Below are 16,398 nucleotides of genomic sequence, written 5' to 3'. Positions count from 1 at the left end.
TTGAAACCTTATGTTTTTGATTTTTCTGTTCTTTATTCTTTGTATTAGACAAGTGCTTTCTTTTCATCTCTCTATTTTTTACCTGATTGACTTCTTAGGACAAGGGTTGGCAATTAAGGATTTAATACAATGTTTTTTAAACAGGATTTATGTGTTTTTTCAACATTTATGCTGTCGATAGTGAAAATGTTATCACAACAATGCTGGCAGGACAATGCCGACACAGTAGCAATGTTATTTACATCATGTTAACACTGGCATTATAACTTTCCAAAATTCAAATATGGGAACCACACCAACTGGCATCCTCACTGGCATCCTCACTGGCAGTTGGTGTGGCTCCCCTGTTTGAATGTTGGTCTGCGCTGCTGACTAGGGTGGTGAACAGCTGGCCTTCACTTTGCCCATGCATGAACAGCTGGCCTGGATGTTAATAGAGAACACTTTCAACACTTACTATGACTTCCTCATGTTTCTCATAGGACAAAGGTATGTCTGTGTCACATTTCACCAAATGACGTCAATTACTTTAAAAGTTATAAGAAAAACTTTGGGGCCAATATCGAGTGAAACGCACTGTAGTAAAACTAGATGTGAGCGGGTTCGGATTTCTGAAATCCGAACCCCCCCGAGCCCCCCCGATCCGAGTCCGATCCGAATCAGGCTCGACTTTTCCCGCCTGACTCGGATCTGAAATCGAGGCAAAACGTCATCATCCCGCCTTCCGAGTCTCGCGGGTTTTGGATCCTATATAAGGTACCCGCGTCGGCGCCATTTTCTCACTCGGCTGTGGACAGTGAAGAGGGAGGGTGGGAGTTAGGGCTGTGTAGTGTAGTGTAGTGTAGTGCTGCTGTTGTCCACTACTTCAAAGTCCATAGGGGCTGGCTGTGTTGTGCTGTGCTGCTGTTGTTAATAGGGGCTGTGTCCACTACTTCAAAGTCCATAGGGGCTGGCTGGACTATGTTGTGCAGTCAGTTCTCCATAGGGGCTGTGTCCACTCCAAAGTCCTGTGCAGTGTCCCAGTCCTAAAGGGGTGCTGTAGTGTTGTCCAGGGGGTGCTCTGTCCATCAGAGGTGCTCCCCCCAAGTGCTAAAAAAATAATATATTTTCTGTGTTTGTGAATTGTGTGCGCAGTAGCCGCACGTGCATCAACAAAGTAGTGCCAAGCGTGCGCCTGTGTCATAAGTAAAGGGCCGGCTGGCTTGACCGTTAAAGGGTGCTGTAACCCCCGAAAGTACACTCCAGTCCAAACCAAAAAAAAATTATTTTCTGTGTTTGTGAATTGTGTGCGCAGTAGCCGCACGTGCATCAACAAAGTAGTGCCAAGCGTGCACCTGTGTCATAAGTAAAGGGCCGGCTGGCTTGACCGTTAAAGGGTGCTGTAACCCCCGAAAGTACACTCCAGTCCAAACCAAAAAAAAATTATTTTCTGTGTTTGTGAATTGTGTGCGCAGTAGCCGCACGTGCATCAACAAAGTAGTGCCAAGCGTGCGCCTGTGTCATAAGTAAAGGGCCGGCTGGCTTGACCGTTAAAGGGTGCTGTAACCCCCAAAGTACACTCCAGTCCAAACCAAAAAAAAAATTATTTTCTGTGTTTGTGAATTGTGTGCGCAGTAGCCGCACGTGCATCAACAAAGTAGTGCCAAGCGTGCGCCTGTGTCATAAGTAAAGGGCCGGCTGGCTTGACCGTTAAAGGGTGCTGTAACCCCCGAAAGTACACTCCAGTCCAAACCAAAAAAAAAATTATTTTCTGTGTTTAGCCGCACGTATATATCAAATCGATATAACATAAATGGAGGACCAAACTTTCTCCGATAAAAATAAAATAGAGAAAGATCAAGAACCACTTCCTCCTAGTGCTGAAGCTGCTGCCACTAGTCATGACATAGACGATAACATGCCATCAACGTCGTCTGCCAAGGCCGATGCCCAATGTCATAGTAGAGGGCACATACAATCCCAAATGGCAAAGTTCAGGAAAATGACCTTGAAAAAGACATTTAAATCAGCTGAAGAGAAACGTAAACTTGCCAATATGCCATTTACGACACGGAGTGGCAAGGAACGGCTAAGGTCGATCCCTAGTATGTTCATGACTAGTGGTTCAGCTTCACATGACGATGGAAGCCCTCCTCCCACTAAAAAAATCAAAAGAGTTAAGCTGGCAAAAGCACAGCGAAGAACTGTGCTTTCTAAGAAGATATCACAAATCCCCAAGGAGAGTCCAAGTGTGGTGGTGGTTGCGATGCCTGACCTTCCCAGCACTGGACGGGAAGAGGTGGCTCTTTCCACCATTTGCACGCCCCCTGCAAGTGCTGAAAGGAGCACCCACAGTCCACTTGCTGATATGCAAATTGAAGATGTCACTGTTGAAGTACAACAGGATGAGGATACTGGTGTAGCTGGCGCTGAGGAGGAAGTTGGCGAGGAGGATTCTGATGGTGATGTGGTTTGTTTAAATCAGGCTCCGGGGGAGACAGTTGTTGTCCGTGGGATGAAAAAGCCCATCACGGTCATGCCTGGGCAGAAGACCAAACATTCCACCTCTTTGGTCTGGCAATATTTCTATCCAAATCCGGACAACAACTGTCTTGCCATATGTACCATATGTAAAGGTGAAATAAGTAGGGGTAGGGACGTCAACCACCTAGGAACATCCTCCCTTATACGGCACCTGCAGCGCGTTCATAAAAAGTTACTGTCAAGTTCAGAAACTTTGGCTAAGACCGTAAGCAGTCCAGGGTCACCTAAATCCCGTTGTCCTGTTGTATCCAAGCGCCTGCAAACCACACCGTCAACTCCCTCCTCGTCAATTTCCTCCTTAGTCAGGATCGGAAGTAGTCCTGCAGGCCATGTCACTGGCATGACTGACTCTCCTATCCGGGATTCCTCTGGAGGATCCTGCATTGCTACGCCTGCTGCTGCCGCTGCTGCTGTTGCTGCTGCTGGGAGTCGTTCATCATCCCAGAGAGGAAGTAGGAACACCACTACTTTTACTAAACAATTGACCCTCCAACAGTCCTTAGCGAGGAGGATGAAGTACGACAGCAGTCATCCTGAAGCAAAACGTATAACTGAGGCCTTGACTGCTATGTTGGTGTTAGACGTGCGTCCGGTATCCGCCATTAGTGCAGTGGGATTTAGACAATTGATGGAGGTAGTGTGTCCCCGGTTCCAAATCCCATCTAGATTCCACTTCACTAGGCAGGCGATACCGAGACTGTACAGAAACGTCAGAAAAAGTGTCCTCAGTGTCCTGAAAAATGCCGTTGTACACAATGTCCACTTAACCACGGACATGTGGACAAGTGGAACAGGGCAGACTAAGGACTATATGACTGTGACAGCCCACTGGGTAGATGTATCACCTTACGCAGCAACAGCAGCAGCGTCACCAGTAGCAGCATCTCAGAAACGCCAGCTCGTTACAAGGCAGGCTACGCTGTGTATCACCGGTTTCAGTAAGAGGCACACCGCCGACAACCTCTTAGAGAAACTGAGGGAAATCATCGCCCAGTGGCTTACCCCACTTAGACTCTCCTGGGGATTTGTGATATCTGACAACGCCACCAATATTGTGCGGGCATTACATCTGGGCAAATTCCAGCACGTCCCATGTTTTGCTCACACAATAAACTTGGTGGTGCAGAATTTTCTGAAAAGCGACAGGGGCGTGCAGGAGACGCTTTGGGTGGCCCGAAAAATTTCTGGCCACTTTCGCCATTCAGCGACTGCGTGCCGAAGACTGGAGTGCCAGCAAACACTCTTGAACCTGCCCCGCCATCACCTGAAGCAAGAGGTTGTAACGCGGTGGAACTCAACCCTCTATATGCTTCAGAGGATGGAGGAGCAGCAAAAGGCCATACAAGCCTATACATCCACCTATGACATAGGCAAAGGAGGGGGTATGCACCTGACTCAAGCGCAGTGGAGAATGATTTCCGTGTTGTGCAAGGTTCTCCAGCCCTTCGAACTTGCCACACGTGAAGTCAGTTCAGACACAGCCAGCTTGAGTCAGGTCATTCCCCTCATCAGGCTTTTGCAGAAGCAGCTGGAGAAAGTGAAGGAGGAGCTAAGATGGAGCGATTCCGCTCGGCATGTGGGACTTGTGGATGAAGCCCTTCATTCGCTTTGCCAGGATTCCAGGGTGGTCAATCTGTTGAAATCAGACCACTACATTTTGGCCACCGTGCTTGATCCTAGGTTTAAAGCCTATGTGGTGTCTCTCTTTCCGGCTGACACAAGCCTGCAGAGGTGCAAAGACCTGCTGGTGAACACACTGTCAGCTGAAGCGGAACGTGACACGTCAACGGCTCCTTCTTCATTTTCTCCCGCAACTGGGGCTGCCAGGAAAAAACTTAGGTATCCTAAGCAACCCGCTGGCGGTGATGCAGGGCAGGCAGGACCAAGTTTGGACATCTGGTCCGGACTGAAGGACCTGGCAACAATTTCTGACATGTCTACTGTCACTGCATATGATACTGTCACCATTGACAGAATGGTGGAGGATTACATCGGTGACAGCATCCAAGTAGGCATGTCAGACAGTCCATACCTGTACTGGCAGGAAAAAGAGGCAATTTGGAGGCCCCTGTACAAGCTGGCTCTATTTTACCTGAGTTGCCCCCCCTCCAGTGTGTACTCCGAAAGAGTGTTTAGTGCAGCCGGGAACCTTGTCAGCGAAAGGCGTAGGAGGTTGCTTCCACAGAATGTGGAGAAGATGATGTTCATCAAAATGAATTATCAGCTCTTCCAGGGAGACCAGCCTCCAGAAGGTACAGAGGGACCTGTGGTGGTGGATTCAAGTGGGGACGAGTTAATACTTTGTGAGGATGAGGATGTACACACTGAAGAGGGTGAGGAATCGGTGGATGAGGAGGATGAGGATGACATCTTGCCTCCGTAGAGCCAGTTTGTGCAGGGACACATTAATTGCCAGCTTGTTTTGTGGGGGCCCAAACGAACCAATCATTTCAGCCACAGTTGTGTGGCAGACCCTGGCGCTGAAATGATTGATTTGTTAAAGTGTGCATGTCCTGTTTATACAACATAAGGGTGGGTGGGAGGGCCCAAGGACAATTCCATCTTGCACTTCTTTTTTTTCTTTGCATTATGTACAGTTTGGGGCCTAGTTTTTCTAACTGCCATCCTGTCTGCCACTGCAGTGTCACTCCTAGATGGGTCACGTGTTTGTGCCGCCCACTCGTGTCGCTTAGCATAGTCATCCAGCTACCTCGGTGCAACCTTTTGGACATAAAAACACTATTGTGAGGTGTGAGGTGTTCAGAATAGACTGGAAATGAGTGGAAATTAAGGTTATTGAGGTTAATAATAGCATAGGAGCAGAGAAACCAACAAATTCTGTGATTTTAGCTGTTTTTATGCTTTTTTAAAAAAAAATACAGATCCAAAACACAAAACCCAGAACCCAAAACACGGAAGGGTGGTTTTGGCAAAACCAATCCAGATCCAAAACACGAAGAAAGATCCAGATCCAAAACCAAAACACAAAACACGAAAAGTGGCCGGTGCACACCCCTAAGTAAAACATAATGTTTAAGTTATGATGACACGATTGGCATTGTGTAAAAAACATTACTACCGTGTTGGCATTGTCCCATCAGCATTACGCTGTTGACATTTTGATTGTTGATTGCATAAATGTTATCAATCTAACTACATCCCTTATAAACCAGAGTGGTGTTCGTCTATTTTTTAACCTTTATTGATTACATGTGTATATCGGTCTGTATTCTTAGGGCACTATCAGCTGTGTAACCTAATTCTGGGTACTCACTTAATGATGTGTACCCAGCCTATGTGTTGTGTGGCGGGTCCTGGCAGAAGTGTAGTATACAAATGGAAATAACACCGGCGCTGACAAGGTTGTCTCTCTAAGCAGCGGCTAAAGAAAGGGGTAGTTAATCCCTTGAAAGAGCTAAAAACTAAAAGTGAAAAGCAGCGCTAAAAATTTAACTCATTTATTACATGATATCACAATCACATTAAAACATAAAAGATGAAATGACTTTAGGTGTCAATCAGTCTATAGACAATACTTGCAAGTAAGAAAAAATCATAAAGAAAATTAAAAAAAATTTTAGAAGTTTTTTTAGAAAAAGGCACTAATACATTAAAAATCGACATGCATGTCAAAAAGTCATGATGACTAGATAACCTCTTGAATAACCAGTACAGGCACTACACGATGTGATGCACCATGGAATAGATAAGAATTCAGTTCTCTTGGTAATACCCAAAGATAAAAATCCAATAAGGGACTGAGCACATATAGTCCTCACCATTGGGACCCTCCTATATGGACAAATATTACCTCTGTAAGTCTCTTAGGAGTGGTCCAATGTACAGTGGCGGTGGTCTGAAGAGAGGTGCTCAAAGTCACAAATCAATGTCCACAGAATCCTGGTGCTGAGCTGATGGTCATGGGGGCTTCCAATGAAGAGAAATCCACAAATGAAAAATGAAGTGCAGAGATGAATAGGTGTAGGTGCTGGTAGTGCCTGAGTCCTGATAATACACCAACGCGTTTCACTGCTCCTCTGGCAGCTTTTTCAAGGCTGCCAGAGGAGCAGTGAAACTTACAGAGGTAATATTTTTAATTTTCTTTATGATTTTTTCTTACTTGCAAGTATTGTCTATAGACTGATTGACACCTAAAGTCATTTCATCTTTTATGTTTTAATGTGATTGTGATATCATGTAATAAATGAGTAAAATTTTTAGCGCTGCTTTTCACTTTTAGTTTTTAGCCCTGGCAGAAGTGTGTTCACACTTGCCGATGCTGAAAGCGATGGCGTGACAGCGGGGCCATGCTGCATTCGGCAGCATGGCCCCTGCGGACTATATCGCCCGCCTGCATACAAGTCCGACGGTTGATGGTTGCTGCGATGCGTGGGTGGTGCACATCGTCAGTGACATTGCGGGTACACACTGCCCGATGTGAACAATATGTCACCCAATCCGCCGGATCGGACGACATATCCTCTAGTGTGTACCCGGCTTAACTGTAAGGTTATACACACAAGTTTATGTGACACTTGACTAAATAATGCCCCACATTCTTTGCATCAAGACATTTAAATATCCTATACGTATGATTGCTAGTTGTAGCTTGCATTTATTTATATGTAAAACTTTATTTTTCTTTACTTCTAAGGGAAGCAGTTGAGTCTGACCTAACATTTCTAGGCTTACTTATCCTGGAAAATCGACTTAAGCCAGAGACAAATTTAGTATTGCAGGAGCTCAACGAAGCCAACATTAGAACTGTGATGGTGACAGGTACTGTATATATTTATTAATGTATTTCTTATTAAAGCAAGGGGCCAATTTATCAATAATTGCATACTAAATGCAATCTGGACACAATGTATTTAAAAGCACCCGCGGGAACAGGGGCTCCGAAAGGAGTCTGTCCCTGCAATAGGGCCGGCTCGAGGCACGTTAAACCAGTGCTGTCGAAAAAGGGGCGTCACCCCATAGAGGGCGCATCCCTCCCAGATATTCCCGATTTCAGTGGGACAGTGACGTTTTTCGGGCACTGCCCACTGTTTCAGCGGTGCCGGACCCCGGAGAAGAGAATGGTGCATGGCATCCATTTAGTGCAGGATGAAGGTTGGGGGCAGGTCAGCTACTAACGAAGTGCTGGGCTCGTCCCCAGCCTAATGTTAAACGGGAGACGTGCCATACGTGCAAGCCCCTAAATAATGTCATTTAGGGGGGTGGCCTATGGTAATTAGGCCACACCCCCATTTTCAGCCAAGTGTGGCAAAGCCGCGGGTAGGTAACGGGTGCCTCAGTCCTGTTCTGCACAGGGCGCGGCTCCTCCTGGAGCCGGCCCTGCCCTGCGATGTGCTTGGAGTGAAGTGACCACATCAGCAGTCTCTTCATTCACCCTCTCGGCACTCCTGCGCATGCACGGTCTACTGACCACACGTGCAGGGCAGCCATTGCCGGGGAGGGTTCCTCTGGAACCCTCTCCGGTATTTTTTGTGATGTTTAGCCCGTAGGCTACAGCAGCACAACATTATCTTCATATGGCTTAAGCTGCAAGGACCAAATTCTGGAAAGCTTTGTAAATCTGACAGCATCGCATCCCCCGTACAAACCTATGGGGACTGCGGCTGCTGTCGTAAATGGTGATATCTGCTGCGTTACCTACATACAGTAATACATATAGGGGATACTTAATATTTGCGTGTATCCCCCGAATACGGGTGTTTTTGGGGAATATGCCGCAAATATTTAATGATAAATAGGCCCCTATAAACTGTAGTTTTGGACTAGTGGAAGTTAGAATTAGATTCATGTTCTAAATCTGAACAATTGTATAACAGTACAAGTTATTTTAATGAGGATTCATGAGAAAAAGTATTACATCACTTGGACAATCAATACATTCAGCAATTATACAAAGCTAAGGACATTGTCAATTTGTTTATTTTAAGTTATATCAATTTAATTATAAAAAGAGTAAATTGTTACATAGTGTTTCTCTTTTTCCTTTGATATTTCCCAATATGTTTCATTGAGCAGTAAATAACTGTCTTACAATGGGGGATGGTAGTCATCACTTGGTCCAGAGCATTGCACTATTTTATGGGCAGTTACATTTTGGACACAGGTATCTATTAATACAAATAATGCTAATTGTTTATCCAGTAAATACATTACTTTGGTTATTTGCAGTATTTTCCTGTCAGCCTATAAGTGTAATGCTATGAATAAGAGAGTCTCACTGAATAGTAAAGTTACAGGAAATCCCCAAAATTCTGTTCATTACAAATTTCAGGGCAAAAGTTGTGATTTATGGTGAAATTAGTGCAGATACGGAAATGGAAATAAAAGTAAAAGAACTTCAGCATCTGCCCTGATTTCACAGTCTATACTATTTAAAGTAACAACAAATAATACAAAACAGGCCCGCATAGTACAAATAATAAATATCCCTGAAAAAAATCCCCATTAAAAATGTCTCACCTGAAAATTTTCGCTGATCACTGCTAAATGATTAATCCTAAAAATCACTGGCAGTCAATCGGCAAGTGGACAGTATGGATAAATGGTTGCAGCTTTGACCATTTTTCCTATATCTATTGAATAGTGAGTTTGGAATAATTAATTTGTATACGTGTATGGTACAGTTGCTGTGAAAATACCAGAGGATGACATTCAACAATCATTATAAATTATTTTCCTAAACCAAACCTTAGATTTCACCGAATGTGCCCACTGTTACATACCTTTCCATGCTGTTATTACCAGTTCCAATGTCATTTTACTAAAAGTAAAAATCTCTTCATACAAATGAATAGAGTCACTACTTGTACACACCATAATGTATCTCTTCTTGTTATAGGTGACAACCTTCAAACAGCTGTGACAGTTGGGAAAAATTCAGGGATGATTCCTGATAACAGTAACATTATTATGTTGGAGGCCTGTGAACCTGAGAATGATTTACCTGCATCACTTACTTGGAAATGCATGACGGAAAACCAAAATAATGGAAAACTTTCAAAGCCAAAAGTATATTTTGTACTTTTTCTCAAATAACATGAAAGCAGCAGTCAGTATAATTCAATGGAGTGAAAGACTTCATTAAATTTATGCTTTACTACTGTTATGTTATACGATTTTTATTACCAAATTCCAATTTTCTGCAAATTGCATTGCCTTGAATTTAATGCTATACTGTAAAAAGCACGGCGAGAGCAATAGGGGGAATCCCCTGTAGGAACCGATCCTGGACAAATCATCTTTATGAAACAGCTGCGTCTGGTAGGACGATTCCTGGGTTTTATAAGACATGGGGGAGATGTATCAAACCTCAGAGAGAGATAAAGGGAAGTTGTGCATAGCAACCAATCAGCTTCTAACTGTCGGTCTTTATTTACGAGGCGGTGGCTTATGTAAGATGTCACTTCCAGGCAGGTTGGAGTTGAATATTTAAAACTGCACTCACAGTCAGTGTAAAGCCCAGAGTGACTGTACACTGACTACGAGTGCTGTTTTAAACTTTAATCTTCAACCCGCCGGGAAGCGGCAGCTTACAAAAGCTACCACTTCATAAAAGTCTGAAATCTCTTAGACTGTGCTAGATATATCATAGCTACAGTACTGTAGAAGCTGATTGGCTGTTATGGGCAACTTCACTTTATCTCTCTCTGAGATTTGATATATCTCCCCCTAAAACATATTGGCCAAATGCATTGTAGAGCACTGTAGATTTCCAACCCAGAATAAATGAATGTGTATGTTTTATATTTAGTGGCATTATAGCTACTAATTGTGTGATGTTGACAGTAGCATCATGAGGGGGTACAGGCCGCACTCAAGTGTCGCCCTCGGAGTGGGTGACACCAAAATGCTGGCTCCTCTGCAGTGACAGCAGCTTGGTGTTGCAATGTTACATTCTCCTGCAGCACCCCGCTCCTGTCATAGAAGAGGAGCCGACAGCCCAGACTCTGGGGGCAGCCCAGCATCTCCAGCAATGCTGGGCTACCCCCGTAGTGAAGTCATTAGTATCCCCCATGAGCCACCCCCTCCTTTTTTGTACCTGGACATGCCTACAGCAAGCAGGGATAATCAGAGTGCGCACCAGGTGTCACCAGACCCAGTGACGCCTCTGGATGTTGATACCTAGTAGTATATTTCCTAAAGTGAGAGTTTTTAGAAGTGGAGCTATTGCCCATAGCAACCAATCAGATTCTAATTCAAATGTAACTAGTACCTTCTAGAAGATAATAGCTAGAATCTGATTGGTTGCTATGGGCAACATCTCCACTTCTAAAAACTCTCACTTTAGTAAATATATCCCCAAGTGCCTTAATTTGTCTTAATAACAGGAATACATATTCTTTTCAGGATTCACATATTGCTGTTGGTGATGGATGGATACATAACTCCACTATTTTGGGGAACTTTCACTTTGTATTGACTGGAAAGTCCTACCAGATTATAACTCAACACTTTTACAATGTGCTACCTAAAGTAAGTATAGAACTATAACTTAGATTGACGGTATACACTGTTGATACATTGCTAAATCAAATTTATTTGAGACCCCAATCTTTTATTAAAAGATATGTTTTGTTTTATACATGTGGCTTTAAATATGCCACCTTGGGCACCTTATGGAGCAAATATATCAAAGTCATAAATACCTTTAAATATAACCCCTCAAGCAACATAGTGTGTGACACGTGCAACCTCTTTGCCTGCCCTCTCTCATACTCTTGGACCTACCTGGATCTGACCACACCCCCAGATGATGTCATATGCTGCCCCCACTGAAGTCATACACATGCCTTACCAATGGCTGCTGTATTGTAATTGTAAGGATTATCACACATTAATTAGATTGTCAGCAGAGCTCATGGAGAAGATACATGGATTATGGAAAAACAACCTGTACTAATTGGTGAGCTCTGCAAGATGATTTACTAGCCTATAACAAGAATATTTTATACATTCCTTCCTTAATATTTACATCAGACAAGGGCAGATGTGCGCATACATCGGTAACATCGAAGCACATCGGCCCGTCACACAGAACTACAGCAGTTCTGACCCGTTGCAGAAATTGCAAGTCTCGTCACACGCAGAAGGCTCTGAAACTGCGTATGTGATTTCAGTGGCTAATTTATGCACGCCCATGCAACGGCGTTCAAACGGACAGGCACGCCTGCGTTTCTGCAACCACTCCCCCGTCACCACCCGCAAACTCTCACAGCCTGTCATTCGCTCTGCGATAGATTCCTGTCTGAATGCATAATCTCAGTGCTATCACCACGCACCTGCATACACATGCGCAATGGCTAACAATCACTTGATCTGCGTACGTAGTTGCAATTGCAATCCGTGCTGAATCAGGCCCAAAGTCTGTTAAAATTAGGCAAATACCTTATACGCTTGATATAATTCAAAAGATTATATATATATGTATATACTGTATCTGAGAAATACAAATTGGTTATTATTTGTAGGACATAACAATAAGAGATACAGATGTGACCTGAGACATCTTTGCAGCAGTTGCTCTAAAAATCCCCTCTTGGTGCGCCAGTTCCTGTGAGACTCTGATAGCGCCGGGCACCATTTTTTGCATCTTTTTTCACCAAAAATGTGCCTAAGTCGAAATGTGACTACAACGGACCAGCAGTCTGTGCTGATTAGTTTGATATGTGACCGTTGTATACAGTATCTGTGTGCGACTGAGTCCCTGAATCTGTATACAATGTGCTACTATGTAGTGGCCGCAGCTTTTTTGATTCCAAGTTCCGTTGTGGTTCATATACAGACTCAGGAGCACACGGGCTCAGGTGCGCCCTAGTCACATCTCATTTTGACTTACAGTAGGCGTATTTTCAGCAAAAGAAAACGCCCACACTCTGAGTAGCACGTGGCGGCTCACTCATGCCGGGCAAGTTGCGCTGCGTGGTGTATTGAGGCTAGATGTAAGATGACACATCTGTATAGTATTACACTCTATAGTGGCACAGGACATACAGTATTATAGTATCCCCAGGGCCTCTTTTATAGATGAGTCAGCCCTTAGCAAATACTATATCTCAGTAGTGGGCCCACATAATTTCAGTAATATATAGTAGCAACTGCATTTGTACCCTATAAAATGCACTTACTGTTTATTTTTTCCTGATATTTCCTCTGGTACAACTTGTTATCTGTTTTAGGATCACATTTTATGGTTTCTCCTATTTTGGCTGCATTACTAGGAAGATAAGTCGTGAGTCCTCTATTCTGGATGGGTCAAGGCAGATTCCACTTTCTGTGTATTAAAACAGTCCTGGGTGTTACAAATTAGTGATAAGGGTGCTCAGGACATCTTTTAGCAGTATTGAGAACCATAAAACAGTATCAAGTTGTACAAAACAACAAATTTGTCAAAGTAGAGCTTTGGTACTTATGTATTTATAGGATACAAAACAATAGAGAGCAGTGGTGGCTCCTACCTTTTTTAGGTGAGAGAAGCTGCCTGGGCTACATTCCAGTCAGCGGTCCTGACAGTTGCTGCGCCTGCCAGACCCACTGCAATTGCACAAAAAAGATAGACTGGTCGGTCAGCCCAGAGAGCTTTGCAAGGCTGGCAGAAAGGCAGGGGAGTTCCCATTATAATCACTTTCTGCTATAGCACTGTGGATTGGCAGTCCCAGGGAGAGAAACCCCTTCCCCTGGGACTGCCTGAACAGCATGTGATTAGCAAATAGCGCTTCCTTAGGGAAGCCACTGTTAGTGAAGCCAGTGCACAGACTCCGACTGGCTCACTGAAGGTGTTGGAATTTACTGGAGGACTGCAGGTAAAATCAGCCTTTGAATAGAGAGTTATTGAAGTATACAAAAAGCTAAAAATAAATATGTCAATAATGACCCTGTAGAAATAAGTCACAGTGTACCACAACCCATATTGTTGAAGACATTGATATAAACAGTTACCCCCAAACTGAGACTTGGGGGAAATGTACCAAAGCTTATAAAAAGGAAATTTGGAGAAGATTCCCATAGCAACCAATCAGTTTCTATATATCATTTTATAGAATGTGCTTGATAAATGATAGCTAGAAGCTGATTGGTTGTACAACTTCCCCTCTAGTACTCTTTAGGTTTGACATATCTCCCCTTGGTGCCTCAGGACAGCCTACTGTGAAAGGAGTTGCATGGCATGCAGTATTCATCAGCTAATTGAAATAAACAGAATTACTGTAAATCAGCCCATGTTGGTACATTGCTGTTATTTGCATTAAAAATATAATTTGCAAGGAAATGAGTTACCTAGTTCTTGTTAGACATCAAAAGTATTGCTTCCGTAACGTGCTTCATAATAAACTGAATAATATGTGCAATGCATACAGTATGTTAGAAGATATGTATTGTAACATAAGAAGTTTTTCTCATCCTTTTTTACACTTTTCCTGTCTTGAAGTTACTGTTAAATGGGACCATTTTTGCCAGAATGACTCCGAGGCAAAAATCTAATCTTATTGAAGAACTTCAAAAGTTAGAGTAAGTATAAAGATAAAAGTTGCTGTCATGGCCAGGGTTTCTCGGCATGGTAGTCACCGGGTATTACCTGTGAGGTCGTTATGGCGGGGGTTCTCTGGCACCGGTGCTGGTGTTTGGTGAGGGGCATTGGCTGCGTGTGGTTCTGTGCGGGCACATTGTCACTATGCCTGGTGAGGTCTGGCGGTTTCCGTTCCGTTGGCATGGGTGCCGCCATCTTGCCTGCGGCCATGTGATTCCGGCTGTCCAATCCTGGTAGGTCATGTGCTCATTCCAGCCAGTCACAGAGTGGCACTGAGTATTTAGGAAGGTCCAGAGCCTTCCTTCCTTTGCCAGTGCAACGTGTTTCTCAGTTGCGGCTACCTGCCTGCTTGTATACGCTCCTAACCTGAACCTTGCCTGCTCCAACCTGCTGGACTTACCCTGCACCCTCCATATACCTTCTTACTTACCTGAGTACCTGAACCTGCTGTTTCCCTGCACCTTGCTTCATTTCACTCCCAGCTGGACATCACTACTTCTGTCTTCATCAGTTACAGCTTACCAAGCCTGCATTTAGGTACAGCTCATCATACCTGCATTCTGTTTTCAGCTCACCATACTTGTATACTGGACTGTTCCTGCCTGTCACTATCTGGACATTTTCTCATTAACCCCCACTACAGTTATAAAGTGCACTTTAGTGCTATACCTGGACTTTTTCATTTGCCATTCCCATGTCTTCTAAATCACTTATTAAAAACGCCACTTTTTCATTTAAGTCTGCTTCTGTGTCTGCTCCTATCACCACCCCGTTTCCACAACAAATTCAGAACCTCACAGTTGCAACTAAGCATTCTAGTTATTTTTTATAAATCTACATGTTACTGACTATTGTAATTGATTCACTTTCCTATTATTCATCAGATTAAAGTATTCACTAACATTTTCTATAAAGAATAACCCTTTATGCAATAGCTACTATATTACTGTAAGTAAACAAGTAAAATGTCTCTAAATACAATTTGCACAAGCTTCTAATTAAGTTCAATTCATTGCTTCAGATACTTTGTTGGGATGTGTGGAGATGGAGCCAATGACTGTGGGGTAAGCAAATGTTATAGATAAGATAACACACATTAATTTGCTATGTTTTCATGACACTAATTGTTGAAATTGTGTTTTTTGTGCAGTCATAATCTAGATACATTTTAAAATGAATATAATGGCCTAAGGCCCTGATTCAGAGCCGGACGCTCTGAAAGAGCGCTTGCTCTGAATCAGGGCTTTTTTTTTTTTTTTTTGGAGCGGCGTCCTGGCCGCTCGCATAGCTGTGGGTGGCCAGGATGATGGTCACGATGGTCAAGACCATAGTGACCATCGGGCTTGTGACAAGACCCTTGTGGTAGGGTCTCGTGGCCGCAAACCCCAGAGAGCTTCTGGCTCTACTAGAGCCGGAAGCTCTCCCACTGACATCACTGGTGATGTCAGTGGGGCTGCCCACAAACGGCAGGCATTCGCATGGGAACGCCTCCGTTTGTGAAGCCACTCCCACGCCACGCCTCCAAAACGGTGCGAGCTGTCGATCAAAATCGACAGCCGCCCCCTTTTGGTGCCAGACCCGGAGCGACGAGGCACCCGTCGCTAGCAGGGTCTCGCGCATGCGCACGTAGGAGCCGGAAGTGGCCTAACATCGACCCGCTCGCGAGCGCATAGCGCTTGCGAGCGGGTCTGAATCAGTGCCCTAAATTCAAAATTGTATCTATCTTTGGAAATTGAAACTACCTACATAGTCAATTTATATAGATCACTGTTTATCTAATGATATATCATCCCTGTTGACTCATGTTAAAAAAAAGTAATAGAACAACAAAAAGTAATTCCCCAGCACAGAATGAAACCAGCAATGATTTGAAAAACTACATGGTGGTAGATAATTCAGAGATCTCAGTTGCAAAAATATGGCTAAGCCTTCAGGCCATGTCACGGCGTCTCTGATACCGGAGGTCCCTATCACTTGGTCAGAGTCTGGGGTGCAGAACCCCAATAAAGCCGGCGAAGGCCAGCCACCCCAGTGAAACACACCAGTGAGAGACTAAAGTGTTAGTATGTGTTAATAGGAATAAAGCAAAAACTATGGCCCTCATTCAGAGCCGTACGCTCTGAGCAGAGCGCACGCTCTGAATGAGGGCCGCCCTCCATAAAAATGGAGCGTCCTCCTGGACGCTCGTATAGCTGTGGGTCACCACCCACAGCCTATACGAGCGTGCAGTGTGATGGCCGCGATGGTCGTGACCATCGCGATCATTGAAACTGTGAGCCGGAGCCTGCGGTTGAGGTTTTCAACCGCAAGCCCCGGAGTGATTTTGGCTCTATCAG

The 16,398-nt window shown here is 44.1% G+C and overlaps 1 protein-coding gene across 3 annotated transcripts in view; it reads left to right on the top strand.

Annotated features, from left to right (window-relative positions):
* Positions 1-16,398, top strand: part of LOC148508280 (putative cation-transporting ATPase 13A4) — a 192,108-nt gene that overhangs the window by 109,866 nt on the left and 65,844 nt on the right. For all 3 annotated transcript variants that reach the window (XM_088444738.1, XM_088444737.1, XM_088444739.1), the window contains 5 exons: positions 7,178-7,302; positions 9,380-9,549; positions 10,888-11,013; positions 13,964-14,043; positions 15,084-15,126. In XM_088444738.1, coding sequence (XP_088300864.1) covers positions 7,178-7,302; positions 9,380-9,549; positions 10,888-11,013; positions 13,964-14,043; positions 15,084-15,126 — 544 coding nt within the window. The remainder of the gene's footprint in view (positions 1-7,177; positions 7,303-9,379; positions 9,550-10,887; positions 11,014-13,963; positions 14,044-15,083; positions 15,127-16,398) is intronic.

The sequence above is a fragment of the Taudactylus pleione genome, unplaced genomic scaffold (assembly GCF_031769625.1).
Source record: "Taudactylus pleione unplaced genomic scaffold, aTauple2 ptg000372l, whole genome shotgun sequence".
In the NCBI taxonomy this organism is placed as follows: Eukaryota; Metazoa; Chordata; class Amphibia; order Anura; family Myobatrachidae; genus Taudactylus; species Taudactylus pleione.
This window is presented reverse-complemented; position numbering and strand designations above follow the sequence as displayed.